General features: G+C 40.6%; 1 protein-coding gene across 1 annotated transcript in view; it reads right to left on the bottom strand.

The window, feature by feature from the left end:
* Positions 1–4,895, bottom strand: part of HEATR1 (HEAT repeat containing 1) — a 36,526-nt gene extending 31,631 nt beyond the window's left edge. Inside the window, exons 1-5 of the mRNA XM_027684745.1 lie at positions 4,852–4,895; positions 4,459–4,637; positions 2,227–2,443; positions 1,521–1,662; positions 889–990 (exon numbers count right to left, since the gene is read on the bottom strand). Of these exons, the coding sequence (XP_027540546.1) occupies positions 889–990; positions 1,521–1,662; positions 2,227–2,443; positions 4,459–4,600 (603 nt within the window). The 5' untranslated portion in view covers positions 4,601–4,637; positions 4,852–4,895. The remainder of the gene's footprint in view (positions 1–888; positions 991–1,520; positions 1,663–2,226; positions 2,444–4,458; positions 4,638–4,851) is intronic.
* Between the last annotated feature and the right edge of the window lie 15,356 nt (positions 4,896–20,251).

Raw genomic sequence — 20,251 nt, 5'->3', positions numbered from 1 at the left:
TGGTTGTTCAGACATCATGGAAAGTGCAAATGCACATATGGCTTCCTCAAAACCCACCAAAATCTCAGAACTCCAGCCTGTAAGCTCTACCAGCTCACGCTGGCACAACTTAAGTCATCACCTCCTGCCAGCAGCAGCCCTCACCAGAGGTTACTGCTCCTCCTCACAGACAAGGCAGAAGGAAATGGGTGCAATTCCTAATGCACTTAACCAGAATAAGTAACCTAAATCACTTGCGATTTTGGTGTAACACTCAAGGCTCAGAACTGGACAGCCAAGAAGCTAGATCACATGTTTCACACCTCCTACTATATCTGTGAACAAACCCTGTTATTGTGTGTGCTTTGCTTAGTTTGATGGCACACGCATTCTCTAAATAATTGGAACTAATGTACCTCTTACCCTTCTGAAACTATAGAACTAGTCCTCCATTTGACATTTCCTGAAAAAAACAAATTTGCTCACCTTCTAACATTCTCAATTTTAAGTTCTCATTAAATATTTGAAGATGTATGTTTAAAACACCCATGACAACCTCCAAAAAAGATATGGAAATTTAAAGCACAGTTACAAACTAATAGCAGGAACGAGTTTATAGAAGACATTAAGACAATGAAGTACTTTGAGGCAATACAGTATCTTTAAGTCATGAAGTATTGCCAGATTGTTTTGTTGTGGCTCATTGGTTCTCAGCCACTTTCTTACAAGAACTTTTGATAGACTGTCATCTACACAAATAATAAGAAATCTTCATATTGTTTACTAATAACTGATTCCTTTTACTATTTGATATGTAATTCAAAATATTAATAAACAACATATTACTATAAAAATATGGGGAAAAACAAGTGACAACAAACAAACAATATTCTAGAATAAATGAACAACCTTCACAGATTTTGCCACCAGCCTGCAGATGAAATCCATGAAATTCAAGTCTTTGTAGCAATGTGTAATGACAGTACCCCTTGCCAGTGGGACTCCAGGTTTCTTTACATGTCGAAAAAAGTAAAATTAGAACACTCAGAGTGAAGTGAAACATAAAGTGAAGCATATGAAGTAAAAATTACTATTACATTAATCCTACTGATCAATTAACACCATTTAAATTGAAATAAGTAATGGAAATCCACACATTACTCTGGAATTCTTTGTATCTACATTAAGACAGATAATGAAGAGCATTACATATAACCTATATCCAAATAAACATCAATTTTAGTAACTGACATATCTTCCTAGCAGTAGTAAATACTTGCACCTTAAAAGCATACTTTAACTTAGCCAAAACAAAGAATAATTACAATTAAAGCTTTTTAATATGAACTTTAGCTTTAAAGAAAGATAGCAAAAAAAACCACATGGGCATCCAGGCTCCATCCCTATAATTAATCTTTTAGTACAGTTTTACAACTAACCACATAAACAGGTGGACCATATTCACAAGCCCAGTAAAAGAGTCAAGATATTATTAATAAAGTCCCTCAGGCTTCTCCCAACTTGCATGTTAAATCCTTTACCCTTATTGGATCCATCCAATGCCACTTATGAGTTGGGCTTTTTATGTTTAAAAGTTGAATAACTCTCACAAAAAGATTAGTCTCATGATATGGCAGAACACAACCAATCAAACTGTCTTCATTGTAGAGATGAATATGAAATCTAAGGAAAAAACCACACATATACAGTTAAACAGTATCTGGAAGTCAAAAAAAAAAGACACATTCACATTCTTCTTAAAACACCTTGTTTACTGCTTTTAAGCAGTCCTGACAGGACTGTTACACTGACTTAGGCCTATGGTCCACCTACAGTCCAGAATCCTAAGGTGGCCAGTGGCCTGTATATGCTAGAGAAAAGAAACAGTACTACCTTTCTTTTTTAACTCACTCTCAACAATTTTAGGTCCTTATAGGACTTAAGATTACTCTAGTTTCTTCTGCATAGATTTCAATATCAAACCAGATGTTACCATAATCAAGTATGAATTTCAGTATAATACATGTACAAAAAAACTCTGATCCAAAGGCTGTATCAACAAAATTATCCACTCTTTCATGACAAGTAGTATTATACTTTCTGCATCTGGATAGGTTAATTTATACAACATCACTTCACAAAATACGTAGTTTGTTTCTTCATCACACCTTCCTACATAACCTTGAAGTGATAATAGGGTTTATGGTTCACAGTTAATATTGACATGTAGGATACTCAGTGGATTACCTGTGAATCAGCCATTCAAGGCACTTCTGGGCTGGCTTAAGCATAAAGTAAGGGGACAGGTGAATCAGGAACAATGAAATATTCTTATTCAGCTGCTGATTTACTGCTTTAGTCTGAACACTGCGTTCAAGGCCTTTGGATGTGGAACTAAACAAACTTGACTGGAACTCTTCAAAAGAAGGATCAATTCCCATCAGCTCTTCTAAGCCAGTGCATCCTGTAGAAAAAAAATATGGAGGAATGCCTTAAAGGCAACAGTTTTATTCACCAGTCCTACCCACCTATCTCCTCATTGGCATATCCAGCTTTTTTGCTATATGGATATATGTCATTCTCACCAAGCAAACCGAAACAAACAGTAAACAGGTCTAAGACCAAAACTTTTTACGTACTTAAAAGTATTCCTTAACTGACAAAGAAAAAAAGCATTAACAACTATCAGTGGAGCGCTCTTGCAGCAGTGAAGGCCAGCAGCATCCTGGGCTGTGCTGGAGAAAATAGCCAGCAGGCTGAAGGTGGGGGGAACTGTCCCTTCCATTTGTGAGATTGCATCTGAAGTATTGTGTTCAATTTTGAGCTTATCAGCAGAAGAAAAACATTCCCATATGGATGCGAGTTCAGCAGAGGAACACTGAGATGGTCAGGGGACTGGAAAACAACATACAAGGAAAATTATGAACTGGGTTTTTTCAGCCTAGAGAAGACAATCCAAAGGAAATCCTTCTGCTCTCTGCAACTACTTAACGGGATATAGTACAGGTTATCAAAAAGATGGAGACAGACTTTTCAGAGATACACAATGGAAGGACGGGAGGCAGGAGCTGCAAGCTGGAACATAAGAAGTTCAAAGCCAATGTAGAGATTTTTTTTTTTTAACACTGGAGTGATCAAACACTGGATTGCAGGTCCAACATTGGATCAGACACCATAAAACCACCATCCTCCAACTCAGCCAAGCATAGAGTTGAACAAGCTGTGCTAACTAGCCCTGTGCTCAGCTGGGCTACCGAGTGACCTTCAAAGGTCCAGACAAGATTATTCTATGATTTTATATGGATGAAGAAAGCAAAGGTACGTCTGTGAATAAACTAAAATACAATATTCCATGTACACCACTGAAGAACCAGTGGAATTATTTCTCTATTTTTACACAAGCTTCTAAATATTAATTGTAAACATTAATGCCTTTCACAAAGCAGGCAACTTGAGCTGAAATAAAAAAAAAACAGGCAGCTGGTTGAAACATGGAAGAAATAAATCATTATATGCAATAGTTCTATAGTTTCTTAAGAAACTAAAAAACCCAGTCTGTGTTGCATCAAAGGGCTGTATCTCTCTCTCTACACCTTGTTACTTAAAAGCGATACGTGGTATCAATCTGCCAGGTTTCAGAAAACAGCTTTCTTATTTAAGAAGCATCACATTCTTGGGCAAAATTTTATACAGAAATGGAAAGAGACAAGCACAAGGGATTTGAGGTGTGCCAATACAGCAATGGCTTTTGCCACTTTACATTATTTGTGGCCGTGATGTTACCCAAGAGCAGCGCATCAACATGTTTTCATGAAATCACAGAATGTGGGTTGGAAGGGACCTTGGGAAGATCCCTAGACCAAGGCAGTGCTCAAAACAGCGTTAGTCTTGAAAGCAGACCAGGCTGCTCTGGGTATTATCCAGTTAGGGTTTTCAAAAGGATGGAGAGCACAATCTCCCTGGACAATCTGGTAAACTGCTTGACTGCCCTAACAGTGAAAGGCTTTTCCTTCTATCCAGTTTGAACTTTTCTATTCTTTCAACTTGTGCCCATTGTCTCCTGTCCTCCAGCCATACATTCCCTGGACAGTCTGGCCCATCTTCTTGGAACCTCCTCATAGGTATTGTCAGGCTGCTGTGAGACCCATCAAAGCCTTCTCTTTTGCAGACTGAATGAGATCAGAGACATTCCTCCCAGCAACCTTCCCTTATTGGGCAAATTCTCCAGCCCCTGAGCACCTTGGGGGTCCCTGACTCTTCCCCATCACCTTACCCTTCACATGCCTAGAAATGTGCTCCAAGAGGGCATGCTCTGTGATTCTCCAATTGACTGGAGTGATACTGGCTAGCCTGCAGTTTCTTGAATTATCCTTTTGGGCCCTTTTGACTATGGGTCTGCCTGTCCTATTTATGTTTCCCCAGCTGTTTTTTTGGATAGATTATTTTTAAAACCATTGGCATCTAAGCAGCCAAACTCACCGATTGCAAAAAACGTGTCCCTGTCAATGGTAGCGGCTTCCTTGCCGGTGAAGAGCAGCGATGCCACCCCGCTGCGGTCCAGGAGGCTGGGATCGGTCTGGGGAAGCGCCAGCCGCTTCAGCTGCTCCGCGAGGGACGTCATGGCTTCGCGCTTCGGGGAAAGGAGCCTCCACAGAAAACTGGGGAAAGGAAACCACAGCAGGCCGGCCGATGAGGCAGCTGCACGCAGACATGCTGCCTCTGCCGCCCATTCCCGCTCTCGGCGCAGGCCCCGCCGCCCCTCGGGGCGCGCACATGTGGGGCCGGGCAGGGCCCAGGGAAGCCGGAGCTTGGCTGTCCACAGGGACACGTCCCGCGGGGACACGTATCCCGGTCCCGGTCCCCGCCACTCACCTGGCCGCGCGCCGCTCCCGGCCCGGCCACACGTGGGCTGCGCGCGCCGCTCACCCGGAAGCGGCTCCTCCCGAGCATCGGGAAGTTCCCGCCCCACCGGCGGAGAGCTGGATCCGCCCCCGGCCCCAGCCCCAGCTCCGGCAGCTCAGCGCTCCGGGAGCGGCTGGAAAGCGACTCGCAGGGAAAGGCCCTTTGGGTGCTGGTGGAGAGCAGCTGGACATGAGCCAGCAGTGTGCCCGGGGGGACCAGAAGGCCAATGGCATCCTGGCCTTAGCAGGAATAGTGTGGCCAGCAGGACTAGGGAAGGGATTCTTCCCCTGTACTCTGCACTGGTGTGAGTACACACCTGCAGACCTGTGTCCAGTTCTGGACCTCTCAGTTCAAGAAAGACATTGAGGTGCTGAAGCTTGTCCAGAGAAGGACAGTGGATATGGGGAAGGATCTGGAGCACAAGTGTAAGAGGAGCAGCTGAGGGAGCTCGGGGTGTTTAGCCTGGAGAAAAGGAGGCTCAGGGGAGACCTTACCTGAAAGGAGATTGTTCTGAGATGGGTGTCGGCCTCTTCTCCCATGCGACAACTGACAGGGTGAGAGGTAATGGCCTCAAGTTATGCCAGGAGTGGTTTAGATTGGATATTAGGAAAAATTGTTTCACTGGAAGGGTGGTCAGGCATTGGAATGGGCTGCCCAGGGAAGTGGTGGAGTCACCATCCCTGGAGGTATTTAAAAGACATACAGATGTGGAACTTAGGGACACTGTTTAATGGTAGACTTGGCAGTGCAAGTGGTTGGACATGATGATCTTAGAGGTCTTTTCCAACCTAAAGGATTCTATAGTTCCACTGGCGTGTGCCATGTCCATGAATGGCCATGCTGGCATGTGGCTGGTCTCCATGAGGGGAGTGGCTGTTGTGGCAATTGCGGATGGTTTCACACATCCGGGCAGATGCCTCAGAGTGCAGCCCCCCTGTGGAATCATCATGCAGGTGTGGGGCAGGGGCAAGACAGCCTGTATTGAGGAAGCAACCAGTCCAGGCACGAGTCGAGGTGTGAGGGCACACAGCAACTATGGACAGATGGAGACACTTCAGTGATGTGTCTGTTGCAAGGCTTGTAGCTGACTTTGTGCTGAGCCCTGCAAGGCGACAGACAGCCCAGGCTGTGGGTGGGGAGCCACTAAACAGGATCAGCATCTACTCATAGAGAAGAGATGCAACAACTAGAACAATTAGAGTTCTGGGATTTTTCCATGTCTGGAGTGAGTGATGCTACGGGAAGTGCAGGACTCCTGTGAGCAAAAGGTCTTGAAAGCTACAGTAGTGTGTATGGGCTAGATCCCAACTGCAGAACCACAGAATGGTGTAGGTTGGAAGAAGCCTCTAAAAGTCATGTGATCTAGCCCCAGAGCAGGGCCAGCTTACAGTAGGTTGCTTAGACCTTAGTCTCATTGTGCTTGGAGTATCTCCAAGGATGGAAATTCTACAGCTTCACTGCGCCTCTCATCCAAGGATTGATTACCCTCAGATTAAAAAGAAATTTCTAATATTAAAAACCTTGATGTCTCTCAGCAGTTTGCATTCAAGGCTGCAGGGTTCTGCACCTGAAAGTTGGTGCACAAAGCCAGAAAAGGAACATAGCTTGTGACAAACCAGGAGAAACCTGGAACAAAAAGCAGAAATAGAACATATTCCAGTTGATGCCAGTAGATGGACAAAATTATGCCAAATGTAACAATTCCAGCAGCAGACCTGTAAAATTATTTCCATACATTGTTGAGAAGCTGTAGAGCTATGGCAGAAATAACAGATTTGTTTGCACAGTAAGGCTGCTTTATTTGGCAATCATTTAACATACAGTAAAAATACAAAAAGCTGATAAAAGTTTGGGGTTGCAGAGAACTGTTTAAATGCTTAATTTTATCCATTAGGAGTGTCTGCTAATTTCAGCTAAGCTCTCTGCTTGTATTAAGTTAAACCTTTGTAGGAGTGAGAGCAGAGAGAGGAAATGCTGCTGGATGTCTGACTTTGTGCCTGATTGTATTTGGTGGTGCCTTGTCAGAGAGTGTGTGTTAACTCTATATCATGTTCCTTCTGACATGATATGATCTGGATGTAACGACAGCAGTTTCTGAGCTGGTTAGGGTTGCTATCAGAGCTGTTATAACGGTGTTAAGGTGTTTGGGGGATATTACTGATTTAACACAAATTACTATTGTTTTTCTGATTGTTCTAATACTTGAGATATTGACCATCTAGCAAATGAGATGACTAGGGATGGTACAAACCAAAAACCCAGTAAGATAGTAAAAAAATAGTGAAAAAACAAACAAACAAACAAAAGTAGTAAAAAACCCCAGCTCTTTTCCACATTCGCTATGGTTTTTGTGCATCTTTTTCCTTCATGAAGCCTTCATGTGACCTTATTTTTAGCATAGTTTAAACTTGCGTAAATATGCAAGTTTCCATGCCTAAAAGTACCAAACATTAAAATATGTAGAAAATATGCAAAGTGCAGAAAGCTGTTTGTAAAAAAAGGAAAACTAGCAACTTTTTTTTAGCTATGTGATTCATTATTTAAGTACTCTAGCCAGAATGATAAACTAGAAGTTGTAAATGCTGAAATGTGTTCAGGTTTTCCGGTACTCCTATCCCATTCTATCCTCTCCTTTGGAGAGCTGCAAAAAAGAGGTTTTATACCTTTGTGCTTTCTGTTTCATGCTTGTTTGGTTTCAGAGTAAAGCCAGGATTCCCTTTGGAGGTTAATTGGAGGAACAGAGATACCTTCTTCAGATGGAAAAATATTTGTTCTGGATTTAATTATAAAAAAGTGTTTTCTGGGAAAAATGTAAAACCAGAGATTCTATTAGGAAATATGCTTAGTTGGTATTGTATTATCCAGTGTTGAAGCTGAATATCAGGGAGATTTGCTCCATACTGGACTACAAAGAGATGCTTCTCTGAACTGAAATTCAAGCCTGTTTCAACCAGTTCCTTTAGCTTGTCATCACATAGATGATCTGTATGGGTGGAATTCTTGAAGCCGCACTACAGCTGAGATCACCTGTGCTGATGGCTGCTACTAAACTGTGTTTGATATATATTGTCTGTTCAAAAATTTTACAGTCTTATAACATAAATTGTCATATGCTAACTTTGATTTGGGAAAAAGTGTTCAGTTTCAAGCATTTTCTGTAAGTCTGTTCATTTGTAAGCATTGGTGTGCTTGAAAAGATTTAATTGAGAAAGGCAAACACTATTAAACTTTTGATCTTCTTTACACTGAGTAAATTCGTGGTACTGCTGGTGCAAATATAATTGATGGCTTTAAATAGTTAAAGGTCTAGTCTTTATACTCCTTTTCTTCCAAGTCAACTCACCAGGTGTGTCTATATAGAGCTACATCTACCTTGGTAAGTAATGCAACCCAGTAGGAGAAGATTTGTAGAATGAAGTGGTGCTGAGGAGCCCCCATCACACTGAGCATTTCAGAGATTTTATGCAGACCAGATCTTGTTCTGCCATGTTCCCATTAGCTGTGCTCCCAGAATGAATCTTTCTGGTTTGGTTTCATTTGTAGGCAACAGATGGGGAGGAATTTTATTTAAAGAGGAAAAGGAAATCACTTCTGATACCAAAAATAGAATGTTCAGTAGCATTCAATTGTAATATATCAGAATGAAGGTAAGGGGTTGAGTACTACCTGTGCAATTTACTGTTTTCATACAAAGTTAGAGAGTGCTTTATTAAGTACTCTTAAATGATTATTAATTAATTTACTAATATGATGCTTCTCTTTCCTTCTTGCACCACCTTCTGTAATCTAGTTATGATTAACAGTTCTGAAGGAGACAAAAGAGAGCCGCCTTCCCTGTGCTTCGCCACCACTTGCTAATAATCTTGGTAAGTACCCTGACATTTCTCCATGCCATTTCTAACTGGAAATGTGACAGTGCTTGGCATCCAAAATATGATCTGATTGCAGCATACTGAAGTAAAATTACAACCTTTCTAGGGTATGCAAGGGAGATTGTAATTTTCTTAGACTGTATCAAGTTCTCTAACTTTATAAGCAAAAGTAGGTATTAACATGTGTTTTTAATGTGGGTATATGTATGTGAACTGAACCGTAAGCCAATCTGTGTTCCAGAGCAGTGGCTTGAACATCTTCTAAACCCAAGGTAATCTTATTGTCAAGGAATATATTGTGTTTTGCCGTTGGTTGTAGGAGGCATTCCAAAGTTCTGTAGTTGTGGGGGCTGTGCAGTTGAACCCGCTACTCTGAGCTAATCTGTGTCCTTTGTTCTTAATTCAGAACACATCTGTGGTCTCTGAATTTATAGAATTACTGTAATAATAATGAAGAACGGTGCTTTATTCTGCACTTTAAGGCTGCATTAATGTATTTTTCTCTGTTTTCAGTTCTTTCTGCACTCTGTGACAATGCAGCAGTCACCCTTCACCCGTGGGCATTGTGAAATGATGAGGCAGTACCCTTCTGTGGAGTACACATTGATAAGGCCTTGAGACCATTATTCCCTTGGCTAAGCTTTTGTTAGAAGCAAGGAGATAGGAGCCATTTTGTCATATAGCAGTGCAAATATGTAAAATGAGAGAGTTAAGGGGTTTTTTTTCCCTGTATGCCCTTTCTCCCCTAAGGGAGTGCACAGCTGATGTAACTGGAGGCAGACACAATCAAGCATAATCCATGGAATCACATAAGTGTTTGGGTTGGAAGGGACCTTAAAGATCATCCAGTTCCAATCCCCCCTTCCAATATCCCCCTGGGCTGGGACACCTCCCACTAGACCAGGCTGCCCAGAGCCCCATCCAACATGGCCTTGAATACTGCCAAGGTTGGGACATCCACCACTTCCCTGGGGAACCTGTTCCAGTGCCTCACGACCCTCACAGTAAAGAATTTCTTCCTCAAATCTAATCTAAACCTAATCTTTTTTCAGTTTGAAGCCATTCCCCCTTGTCCTATCATTACAGTTCCTGATGAAGAGTCCCTCTCTAACTTTCTTGTAGACCCCCATCAGATACTGGAAGGTTGCTATGAGGTCTCCATGCAACCTTCTCCAGGCTGAACAGCCTCAACCTTCTCAACCTGTTTTCATAGGGATGGTGCTCCAGTCCCCTTATCAACTTCGTGGTCCTCCTCTGGACTTGATTCAACAGTTCCATGTTCTTCTTATGTTGGGGACACCAGAACTGTATGCAGTACTAGAGGTGGTGTCTTATGAGAGCAGTGTAGAGAGGGAGAATCACCTCCTTCAATCTGCTGGGCACACTCCTTTTGATGCAGCCCAGGACACATTTGGCTTTCTGGGCTGCCAGTGTGCATTGCCAGCTCACATTGCCAGCTCACGTTGAATTTTTTGTCAACAATCACCATTCAGTGGTGGTTGAGGCTACAGAGAATTGTAGTTCTTGCTGCTGGAACAGGACTGAAGGGCGAATCACTCTTCAGTTTAACTGAAGGGCTGGAAGAACTTTCCTTGCTAGGCAGTGTATACAGCACATCACTGACTTACTGACCACTGTGGCAGGCAGTGTCGTGTTTTCCTGGCTTGTCTTGGAAAATATTTTGCAGCTTCCCCCAGACATAAATTCTGGTGTGTAGCTGCATTCCAGATCTAATAATAAACAGAAACCCTCTAGAAGGGCTGGTGGAAAGCTATTTTGGGAAATGTACTACATTAAAGGCTTTCTGATATGGTAGCATAGACTAGGGGCTTTTGAATCAAAATTGTTGTAAAGGAAGCTTTTAAATATATGTTCTAGATAAGGAGAAATAAACCCCAAATAAACAAACTAGCTTCAGCTACACACATGCAAAGAAAGCATCATCTTGAAAAGAGTATGCAATAGTCATCCTTGTAAATCCATTTGTATCCACTTGAGGCAGGTCTAGTTTATCCCAGAAACATCAGAAAGAGGAAGGAAGACAAATGGAGATGGTAAAAAACGGAAGAAAAAAAGCAATCCTTTCAGTGCTGAGCTACTTGATGAACTGTGTTTTTTTAATTTATTGTGTAAAAACTCAGCTAGGAAGCTGGATTTTAACAACTGCACAATAGTTGCAATGAAAAATAGGAAAATTTCTCTTGTGTGAATGTGATGTGAGTGTGATAGTCTTTTGTCACGCTTTGGTATTTCTTAGGCTGGGGAACACGATACTGTGTGTATAAGTTAGCTGTTTGTTATTATAAAAGAATACCTGTGCCAGGCAATCTACTGAGAGAGTAGGTGTCATAGATCTACTGTGTGGTAGTTGTGAGTCACATTGTTTAATGCATTGGGAGAACTTGGTAATTGGAGTGTAGCAACGGGGCCATTGGGAGCTGGGATGTAATGTGCAGTAAGGAGAGTGTTGTGTACCAGACATGTCTCATCGTTCATAACAGGGCTGTAAACAGTAAAAGAGACAATAAACTGAAGGGTGGGAAGAAGTAAGAAGTGATCAATAGGGAACATGCTTAACACAGCATACTTTCCTTACTGCAGCATACTCTGTCTTGCTGTCCCCTCCACCAACTGCCTGTTACTCAAAGCACTGACAGGCGTTGGAGAAGCAGCAGATCTCACATGGTACAGCTACCCATTCCTGACCTGCAGCTGTTCAAACCTCTATTTGCTTGTCAGCCAGCCATTTGCTGGGTCTTTTTTGAAATGCTAAGATGAATCAAAGCTCTTTCCCTAAAGAAGAAATAGTGTCATTCCTATCCAGATGCACTGAATACAAATTTCAGTCTTTCTCCAGTCTGGCCCTTGAAGCCTGTGCTGCTGTCATTTCTTCATTTGCCCCAGTCACTGCCAGTCCATGGGCCTTTTGTGCAGCTGAATGCAGGTGAATATGTGGTTTGAACTGGAATAGGCTCACAACTTTATATGATAATGCCTGAAAACAGTATGATCACGTACAGTAGCAGAGAGGAAATATTTATCTCCCAGTTTTGCTGTTCAATTATATTCAGTTACGTATTTTTATTTATTCACTTTATAAAGTTTATTTATTTTCCATATTTTTTTGTGTAGGAATGAGTTAAGCATTCATGTAATGCCTGGCCCAGTGCCCCTGTGAACACTGTGAATAACAGAACATTTTTTTAACATATGCGTATATATATATGAATATACATATGAGATATTAATATTATAATATTTTAAAAGTATTAAAGAGTCAGTGCTTTTCTCTGATACTGAATCTTGCAGAGTATCTGCAGTCACAAAAATCCCCTAATTTTTTCCCCGCATTTCAGTGACATTTTAAAAAGTGTTTTGCTTTTGTATTTGCTTTCATTGTGGATTGGAAACTCTTTGTGCGGTTATGTGTTGTGGGAATTCTTGGGGGGAAAACCCCTAGTATTAGAAGAAATAGTGTGTTTGATTTAGATGGTGAGGGCATGCCTCTGAGTTTTACTAATAAGACTAGATCTCCAGATTTTCTGATTTACTAGAGGCGTCATGTTTTTAGACTTAAAATAGTGGCCCTGCTGTCTCTGTGCCTTGCACCCTTGCATAAAATAGTCTTGACAACTGGCAATGTTCTAGATAACAGCTAATAACTCTTACATTGTGCATGCTAGTGACTTAAGGGAGTTCTCTGTAGAGAAAGAACTTGAGCGAGACTTAGAGGTCCAGTGATACCAAAGGTGATTCCTCGGACACACAGAAAGGAGGGTGCTATTTCTATATTTCCACAGAATGCTCAACAGGCACTTGGTATAGTGGGTAGGAAGGCAGCCTGGACTTGAGCATGTAGTAGAGGGGAGTGTGTAGCACTAAGAATCAGGTGCTTCTGCCACTGATGCTGATACACTTCTTTTCAATAATCCTGGTGGCCAGAGACAAAACACGTGCTGCTGCAGTGCTCTCAAGTACTGAACGGGAGAGGTTACACTTCGAAATCTTTCTCACTTTACTTATGGTAGGATCCCTTGGGTTTGTATTACCTGCCAGTTCTCACCAGTATGGTGACATATGTGCCTGGTTTTATTCTGTAGAGGGGCAACAAAACATTTTAAACAATTTATGATTAATTTAATCTAAAAAATGTGTCTAGTCTGTCTGTGTCACTGTAACATGTTTAAAGAATCATGTGTGTGAACTGCAACAGACAGATCTGAGATGCAAAACATGATATTCTTTCTTGAGCAGAAGCTGTATTGGTTTGGGAACTGCTAGGCTGCTCTGGAAACCTTTAGTGCTTTCCTTAACATTGTGTATGAACTGTCTTCCAATTCAGACCCCATTTATAATTACTTAATTTATACTTTATTTATGATTAGTCATAGTGCAGTTATCTTAAAAGAACATCACAATCACAAGTTATTTAATGGTAGACTATGGTAGAGTTAAGTTTTCCCAGCTGTTTTGCATGTATCACAATGCAGAATTTAATTGTATAGTCACAAACTACTTTTTTTCCAGAAATTGTGCTTTGTTCAGTGTACTGCACAAGCAGAGCTCAACAGCATTATGCTTTCTCTTCTTTATTCAATGAAGGTCTGCTGCACTCAGTTTAAGCTGTTCCCAGCTACATAATTTAAGATTTTCAACTCTGGTCATCACAGTGTTTGTACTTGTCTTCAAGTATTCCAAATCTACCTGGTATTTGATTTTCACACCTTATACTTCACAGTATTAGTATTATTTCTGGTCTATAGAAAGAAAACTGAGGCACATTCTCCAAACTGTACATAGTTCTGTTTCCCCATCCAGTGGATAGTTTTAGGATAATAAATGCTGGTACTAAGGAAGTGTTTTTTCCCTTAAGTGCTTTACGAGTACAATTACATACTGCATTTTTCCCCACTGAGTAAAGCTGATGTTTTGAACCTTTAGACCCAGCAGAATCCTATTTTTGTCTGGTATTTCCATCATGCATTGTTTTAAACACTCTCTCCTGCAATTGAAAGTGCATTCTGTGACCCTCCTGACCCCCACCACTGGTACTTTAACAGTAAAAAAATCAAGCCCTACAAATTTAGGGCCTGATCTTCCATATATCATCTGTGTGCCAGGTTCACCTATGGAAGTGGTATAAGGGGGATTGCTGAGCTAAGGGGAACAAATGAAAAAGTGCCGTGGTATTCTAGAAGCACACTCATAACAATCTGATCTGCTGTAGAGAAGTGTAAGATATATTTGAATCCATCCATGTGAACTGCCAAATAAGCTTTCTGCTGAATGCTTTTATCAGGGGAAGATGTGTTTAGATTGTATCTACTGAAAAATGAAGTTATAAATACATGTGGAGCCTTACTGCCTATAGAGGTAGGTTCACCTTTGTTGCTGTCTCCACCTCCAGCAACTGTTGTCCATATGATCTGGAAAATTACCTAGATCAGCTTCTGGCTTAAAAAAAACTTGTAACCTCTTGATTTTGGTTCAGTTATGAAAATCTGGAAGATTACCACTATTCCAGATTTAACTATGGAACACAACAGAGGTCTGGATGGCCCATTAGCATAGGTCTACTGCATTTATCCTATAGACTAACTAGTTTCAAAGTGAAGAAGTGTTTAAATGCCCTTCTGTCCTACTTTGCTTATGCTAAGCTGAATTTAGGCAGGGAGAGAGGTGAACCAGTTAAGAAACAAAGGACTTGTCCACATTCAGAGGGATTGAAAATAAACAGGAGACTTCACCATGAGTAGGTTATTGATGGTAGATCTCAAGAGCAACTAGTCTCCTACTGGAAAGTGTGTTGTGTAAAACTGATACTCATTTCTCCTGACATAAGAGTATGTCTGATGTTAGTGAAAAGGATCATAGTTGAAGGGAACATTGTCTTCAGAACAGGAATTGGAAAATACAGACCTTGCTGCTTTCATGTTAGGCATGGCAGGAACATTGCTCATTTTCTCAGTGCTAGTTCTTAATACAGCTGAGTGTCAGAGTAAAGCTTTGTTGGACAGGATGTAAAGACAAGAGTTCTGGAAAAGAAAAACTTGTACAATACATGTATAAAGAACATGTTATCCCTGTTTGGCAGTAATTCAGGTTGTGCCTAATGCTGCTGTATATAGGGATGAATTTGCTGCTTTTACTAATCTTTGTATCACTCCTGTGAAATGAATATTAAGTAGCTGGTGTTCATTTTTACACACTGGCAATTTGTTCAACCAGGTTGCCTTCCTGAGTAACTTTAATTTTATAGATATTAGTGGTATTACATTGGTGTATCTGGAAAGAGAAATGAGGGCATCGAGACTGCAACTGTCAAAGGTCATTCAGTCAATCTGTACAAATGCTTAGTTTAGAACACAGCAGTGTTGGATATCCAGTGCCCATATCCTGTGCCCATAATCTCAACCTCATACCTCAGTGATTTCAAACCTGCCATGTCTCATCTGTGCCCCTTGGATAATTATTGTCTGGAAACTCTGACTTAGTTGACGATATTTGTTTCTAGATAAATAAAGGCATGTTGTCTTTGCATTCCTTATCTCACCCCTCCCCCCAACCCCCTTTTCGCATTGTGACCAAAACTATTGCTGAATACTGTGGTGTTTTTTTAGACAAAAAAGTCACAGGCTGGCCTACTAGGGCATTTTCTTAACTGGTTGCACTCATGAAGTATAAGTTGTATAATCAGTTGCAGCTTTCATATTGCCCTAGTCACACAGTTTCTTCCTTGCTTAGTATCTCTGTGGGATAAATCCAAGCCAGCATAAAATAGGAACACAGCCAGGATTCTGAGAACACATGATTTGTGAAGGTTTCTTCAGAAGATTTGCAATAGGCTGTGCTATACCCCTAGTCCTGCCCCTTGCATTCTCGTCACTGAACCATTTTTAAAATCCTGGCTCTGTCTCACCATTTTTTCCGACCTTATGCCAGCACTATTTGTAGTTTCCCCACCTGTTACTGGGTGTATTGCGTTGTAGCTCACTGCATATTGCTCTACAACTTCAGTGTGCCAACAGACTGACTAAAGTTCTGTATATAAATTACAATATACTTTTCCCAGTTTTTCATTTGCACATTTCTAATCTGTGCAAAGCATCTATCAAAACTTCTGATATTATTTAGTCCATGCTCTGTTCTGTCTTTGTGAGTTGCGCTTACCCAGACAAGAACCATTAAACCAAAAAGGCACCCTCAAGAAGCTAGCTCAAGTGATAAGGCAGTTCAGGTGTAGTGGTTCCTTCTGAAAAAATGAATAGAAATACATCAGAATGTGAGGTTTGAGGGCTCTTCTGAGTCATGGAAGGTATGACCTTGTGTAGTGCTGCCTGGCACTCACCACGGCTTGAGGGTTTGCCGTGCTACGCTACATCTTTCAGCACTCACATTGCAGTCTGATTGTTATTATGTATCACAGTACTGCCTGGTGATACTGTGGCAGAGACCAGATGTTGAATGTTTCCTGCTGCTGTCTGCCTTGAACCCTCTCTGAAAACCGGGACCATCCGCAGTGCAGGATGCAAAGCTCCAAGCGTGGCTTACAAAGAGTAGGAACACCCCTTCAAGGGTATAAGGGACCCTGAATGCCTGAGCAAGCCTGACATACTAGAATAATGCTAGGTATTTTTGGGCGCAGGCCACACACAGACTGGAGAGACAAACGTGGAGGTGGAGGGTGTTTGGTAGGTAAAGCATACTATAATCATAGTTGTTGTGTAGGCTCCTCAGGGCTTTTAGTCAGACAAAGCATTTGCTCCAGAGAATTTATGTTACGGGTGGACATTAAGGACCAAAGGAAGCATTGCTCACACTGTTTCAGAGATGGGACAGTGCAGCACAACAAGCTTGTTTCTCTCAGTGAGAGTAGTCTAACAAGCCAACACTTAGCTTTTGGGAAAAATTTTATCTGAATTGACTTGCTCAAGGTCACACAAGGGCATCTTAAACTGGCATGATCACCCCATATCTCAGCCCCGTGATTTTCCTTCCGCACAAAGGGTTGGCAAAAGCCAGTGATGTCAGTGCAGTCAGCGTTTTCTCCATACTCCTGAAGCCCAAGCTATGCTTTGGTAGTATTTGCCTGTCCCATAAATGTTTCTTGCTACATTTCATCCATGGCTGAATTTCAGGGACAGAGTAAGTCGTGTCTATATATAGCTGATGAAACACTTCGGGATCTCCTGACAATGACAGTTGCTACTATGAAGCCAGCACTGCATTTTTTCAGCTCTTTCTTAATTTTTATTTCCAAACCTGTAATTTGAAATAATATACTTTTAAAAAAGTAATTAGCTACTGTATAGTTAATATCACCATGTATGAGTAGCGTGAAGAATTTTCAGAGTCAAAGTTTGTGCCTCTTGGTGCATAAATGTGGGAGGGCTAATATGCTTAGTGCCCACAGTGCTTTTCCTTAGCTCAGACAAAGAAATTTGGTTCCCAGATCTATGCTTCTCCTCTTTGCTCTCTTTCTGTTTTCTCTGTAGGTGTTCTGTAGGAATATGAAGCAAGTTTAAAGTTTATTCATACTGCCCTTACCTAATGAATTTAATTGCCTTTTTTATTTTTATGAACTTACAGTATAGTGTGTTTCTTAAATTGAAGAAGGTAGGTTATATTTATTGTATTAAAAAAAAAAGGCAATGTCTCTTGAAATCCAATAAATGATAAATGATAAATACATTTTTTAACACATCTCACCTTTCTGCTTCGCTTTGTTCAGGAAATATATGCATAATTTTTAACAGAATCCAACATTTTGAACCAATTTAAATTATCATTATCTTATTTAAATAATTCATATTCTTGTTGGTTAAGCTTTAAACTAGTGGATATTTGCTACAAGCAGAAATACATTTTATGTAGAAGTGACAGTTATGACATGCTGTGAAAGTTAAAGGGCTTTTTGATCCCTTTTTTAAGATCCTGTTAGAGGTTTACACAAGAGAATAATTAGTTTGAATTTCTGTTCTATTACCTTTCATTGACTTCTTTATTGAGAAACCATTCTATTGTTCTTTTTCACAAAGAAACACACAAAAAGGCTATGATTACTTAAAGACTCAATGACTGACTGAGCTCTCATAAGGTTCTTTATCTTTCTGTGGCCTTTCTGAGACAGTTTTGGCAGATATGAACTATTGCGTTCGTATACAGAAGTGTTAAAACTGAAAACTAATGGTGATTATTTCTACATCAGTTGATTGTTTCATGGGCAATTATTTAAGTAGAGAAATCTGGCTTATTTCTTAGTCTATATCTCACTAAGTTCGAATAGAGGAATGATCTGGTGAAATGTGGTGTTCAGCATTTTTGTTTTATTAACAAGTTGTGGTTTTATTCTCATTCTAAGATTTTGTAAGAGGGAAGAATAAGAAGCATGTTGAAGGATTGAAAGTCTGAGGAACAGTAAAAAATGCAGAGTGAGTTCTTGAGAGAATGGTATGATGGCTTTTGACAAGTAAATGAATGTTAAATAAAAAATGTGTGAAACACTTTCCATTTCATTAAAAAGAATGATAAAGATTGACTTTCTTTAGTTAGAAAAGCCCTTTGATTCTCAAGTATCTTCATGCAAAGCATGCCAGGAGGCATTTGTGTAACCTCACAGACCTGCTGCTCCTGCTAGGAAAGCCTGTTTGGTACTTCTCGTGCATGGGAAGTGATATCTGGTTGCCACAGTGTTCTCCTGGGTTAAAGGCATCATTCTACTGGTTAGGCCCTTGCTATCATTTATATTAGCATGAACTACAACTGCACACCTTTTGCCAAATAAAAGATAAAAATAGTTGACAATTCAGCTCTGCCATCTCCATTTCTTGTCTCCCTGTGCAACCTTATTTCTTCCAATTCATTTGGCAATCATGAGTATTCTTTTTGTCTTGCCACATTGTAAACTGTACTTGCTGACTCTCTGGTATCTTGCCGTGTCAACTTAAAACTACCTATCCATGTAGTTCATTGTGTTTCTTTCTTTTTCTCTGTTTCTGACTTTTGTCCTTTCTTTCCTGCTCAGGTTGCTAATCTCTGTTTTGATTTTATTTCCTTTCTTCTTAGGCACACATACTTTGTAGCAGTGCAACTCTGCCAGCTTTAGTGGAGATAGTTCTAACCTACCTCTGATGTGGAAATAAGCTGGTTGAAGCAAACTGCTTTATTCAAACTACTGTGCTAGGCACAGCTTTGCTTTTCTCTTGTTGAGCTGAAAGAGGCATCTCTCTTTCCACTTCAAGTTTGGCGTCAGAGTTCCATTTTGGCTCTTCTTCCCCTACGGACCTCCATTCATATGCTTCTCATTACCATCTGCACAGTTAGTTCATAAAATTAAATTAAAGTAGTAAACAAAATACCAGATACTCCTCCTAAAGCTCCATCTATAAATATCTCCTCTGCCTACTCATGCTCTCTGATTAAGAGGCAGTAAGCAGTTATTCAGAGAACCTAAAACACATCAGATTCCATCAAGATAGGCAGGTGGTTTTGTTTTGTTGTTTTTTTTTTTTAAATGGGGCTATTCCATTTAGCTTTCTGTTTTATAGACAAAAAGCACAACTTTCTGAAAATGCACACCAAAAAAGTTGAAGTCCCCTATATTTTTTGATCCAAAATGGACAAATATTACCTAGCCAAAGTGGATCTTGAAATACTTACTTTTTTTAATCTCTCAGACTAGCTGAGTGGGACTATGATTCTAGCTTGGAACAATTTGGTTCTAGTTTGCTTGGAACAATTAAACATTTTTGTTTCATTTTCTTTTTTATCAAAGTACTGTTTACATATGTACCAAGTAAACATGAAAAAATGAACAGTACCTTTGCAGCAGTGGCTAGGTATGCTTTGAGTAAATCCAGTTATTTTATGAAAAAACTTGGCAAACTTCTTTTAGAATTCCGGAAAATTTGGCTAGACTTTCTTTTGATTCCTAGAAATCTAGGCATGGGTCTGACTCTAGTCCTAATCCACAGTGTGATTGGATATTCTTTGTCACCATCCCACCTCAGTTTTTATTTCATGGCACAGGCACCCTGGCCTGTGTTAGAGGGTGAAGGTCAACATGTAAAACATGGGTTTTAGCTAATACCTCCCCGCATGAAGCTGTCAGTACCTGTAAGGCTCACTTGTACTGTGGGGAAGGGTGCGGTACCGTGTGACTTCATCCACGTAGATCCCCAGACAAGGCAGTGCTGAGGAAAGGCACAAAGCTGGTTGCAGTGGCTCACCTCTAATGAGGGAGTGCATGAAAGGTCACAGGTTTCATTAGTGCAGGAGAGCTCTTTGCATGGGGGACAGCTCTGAGTCAGAGCATTACAGATTTATGTGTATACTTCTAGGGCTTCTCTGACTTCTGCATTTCCTTTAGAAATTCTTCTGTGCTCTGTATGGTGAAAAAGAAGACATGATTTTACTGACTTCAAAGGCTTAAATTATCATTTAGGTGATTGCAATTGGACTATTTCAAACCAGAGGTGACTACCAAGCTATAAAAATAA

The sequence above is a fragment of the Neopelma chrysocephalum genome, unplaced genomic scaffold (assembly GCF_003984885.1).
Source record: "Neopelma chrysocephalum unplaced genomic scaffold, ASM398488v2 Primary Assembly neopelma1_23, whole genome shotgun sequence".
Taxonomy (NCBI): Eukaryota; Metazoa; Chordata; class Aves; order Passeriformes; family Pipridae; genus Neopelma; species Neopelma chrysocephalum.
Note: the sequence above shows the minus strand (reverse complement) of the source record. Positions and strands in the feature narration are given on the sequence as shown.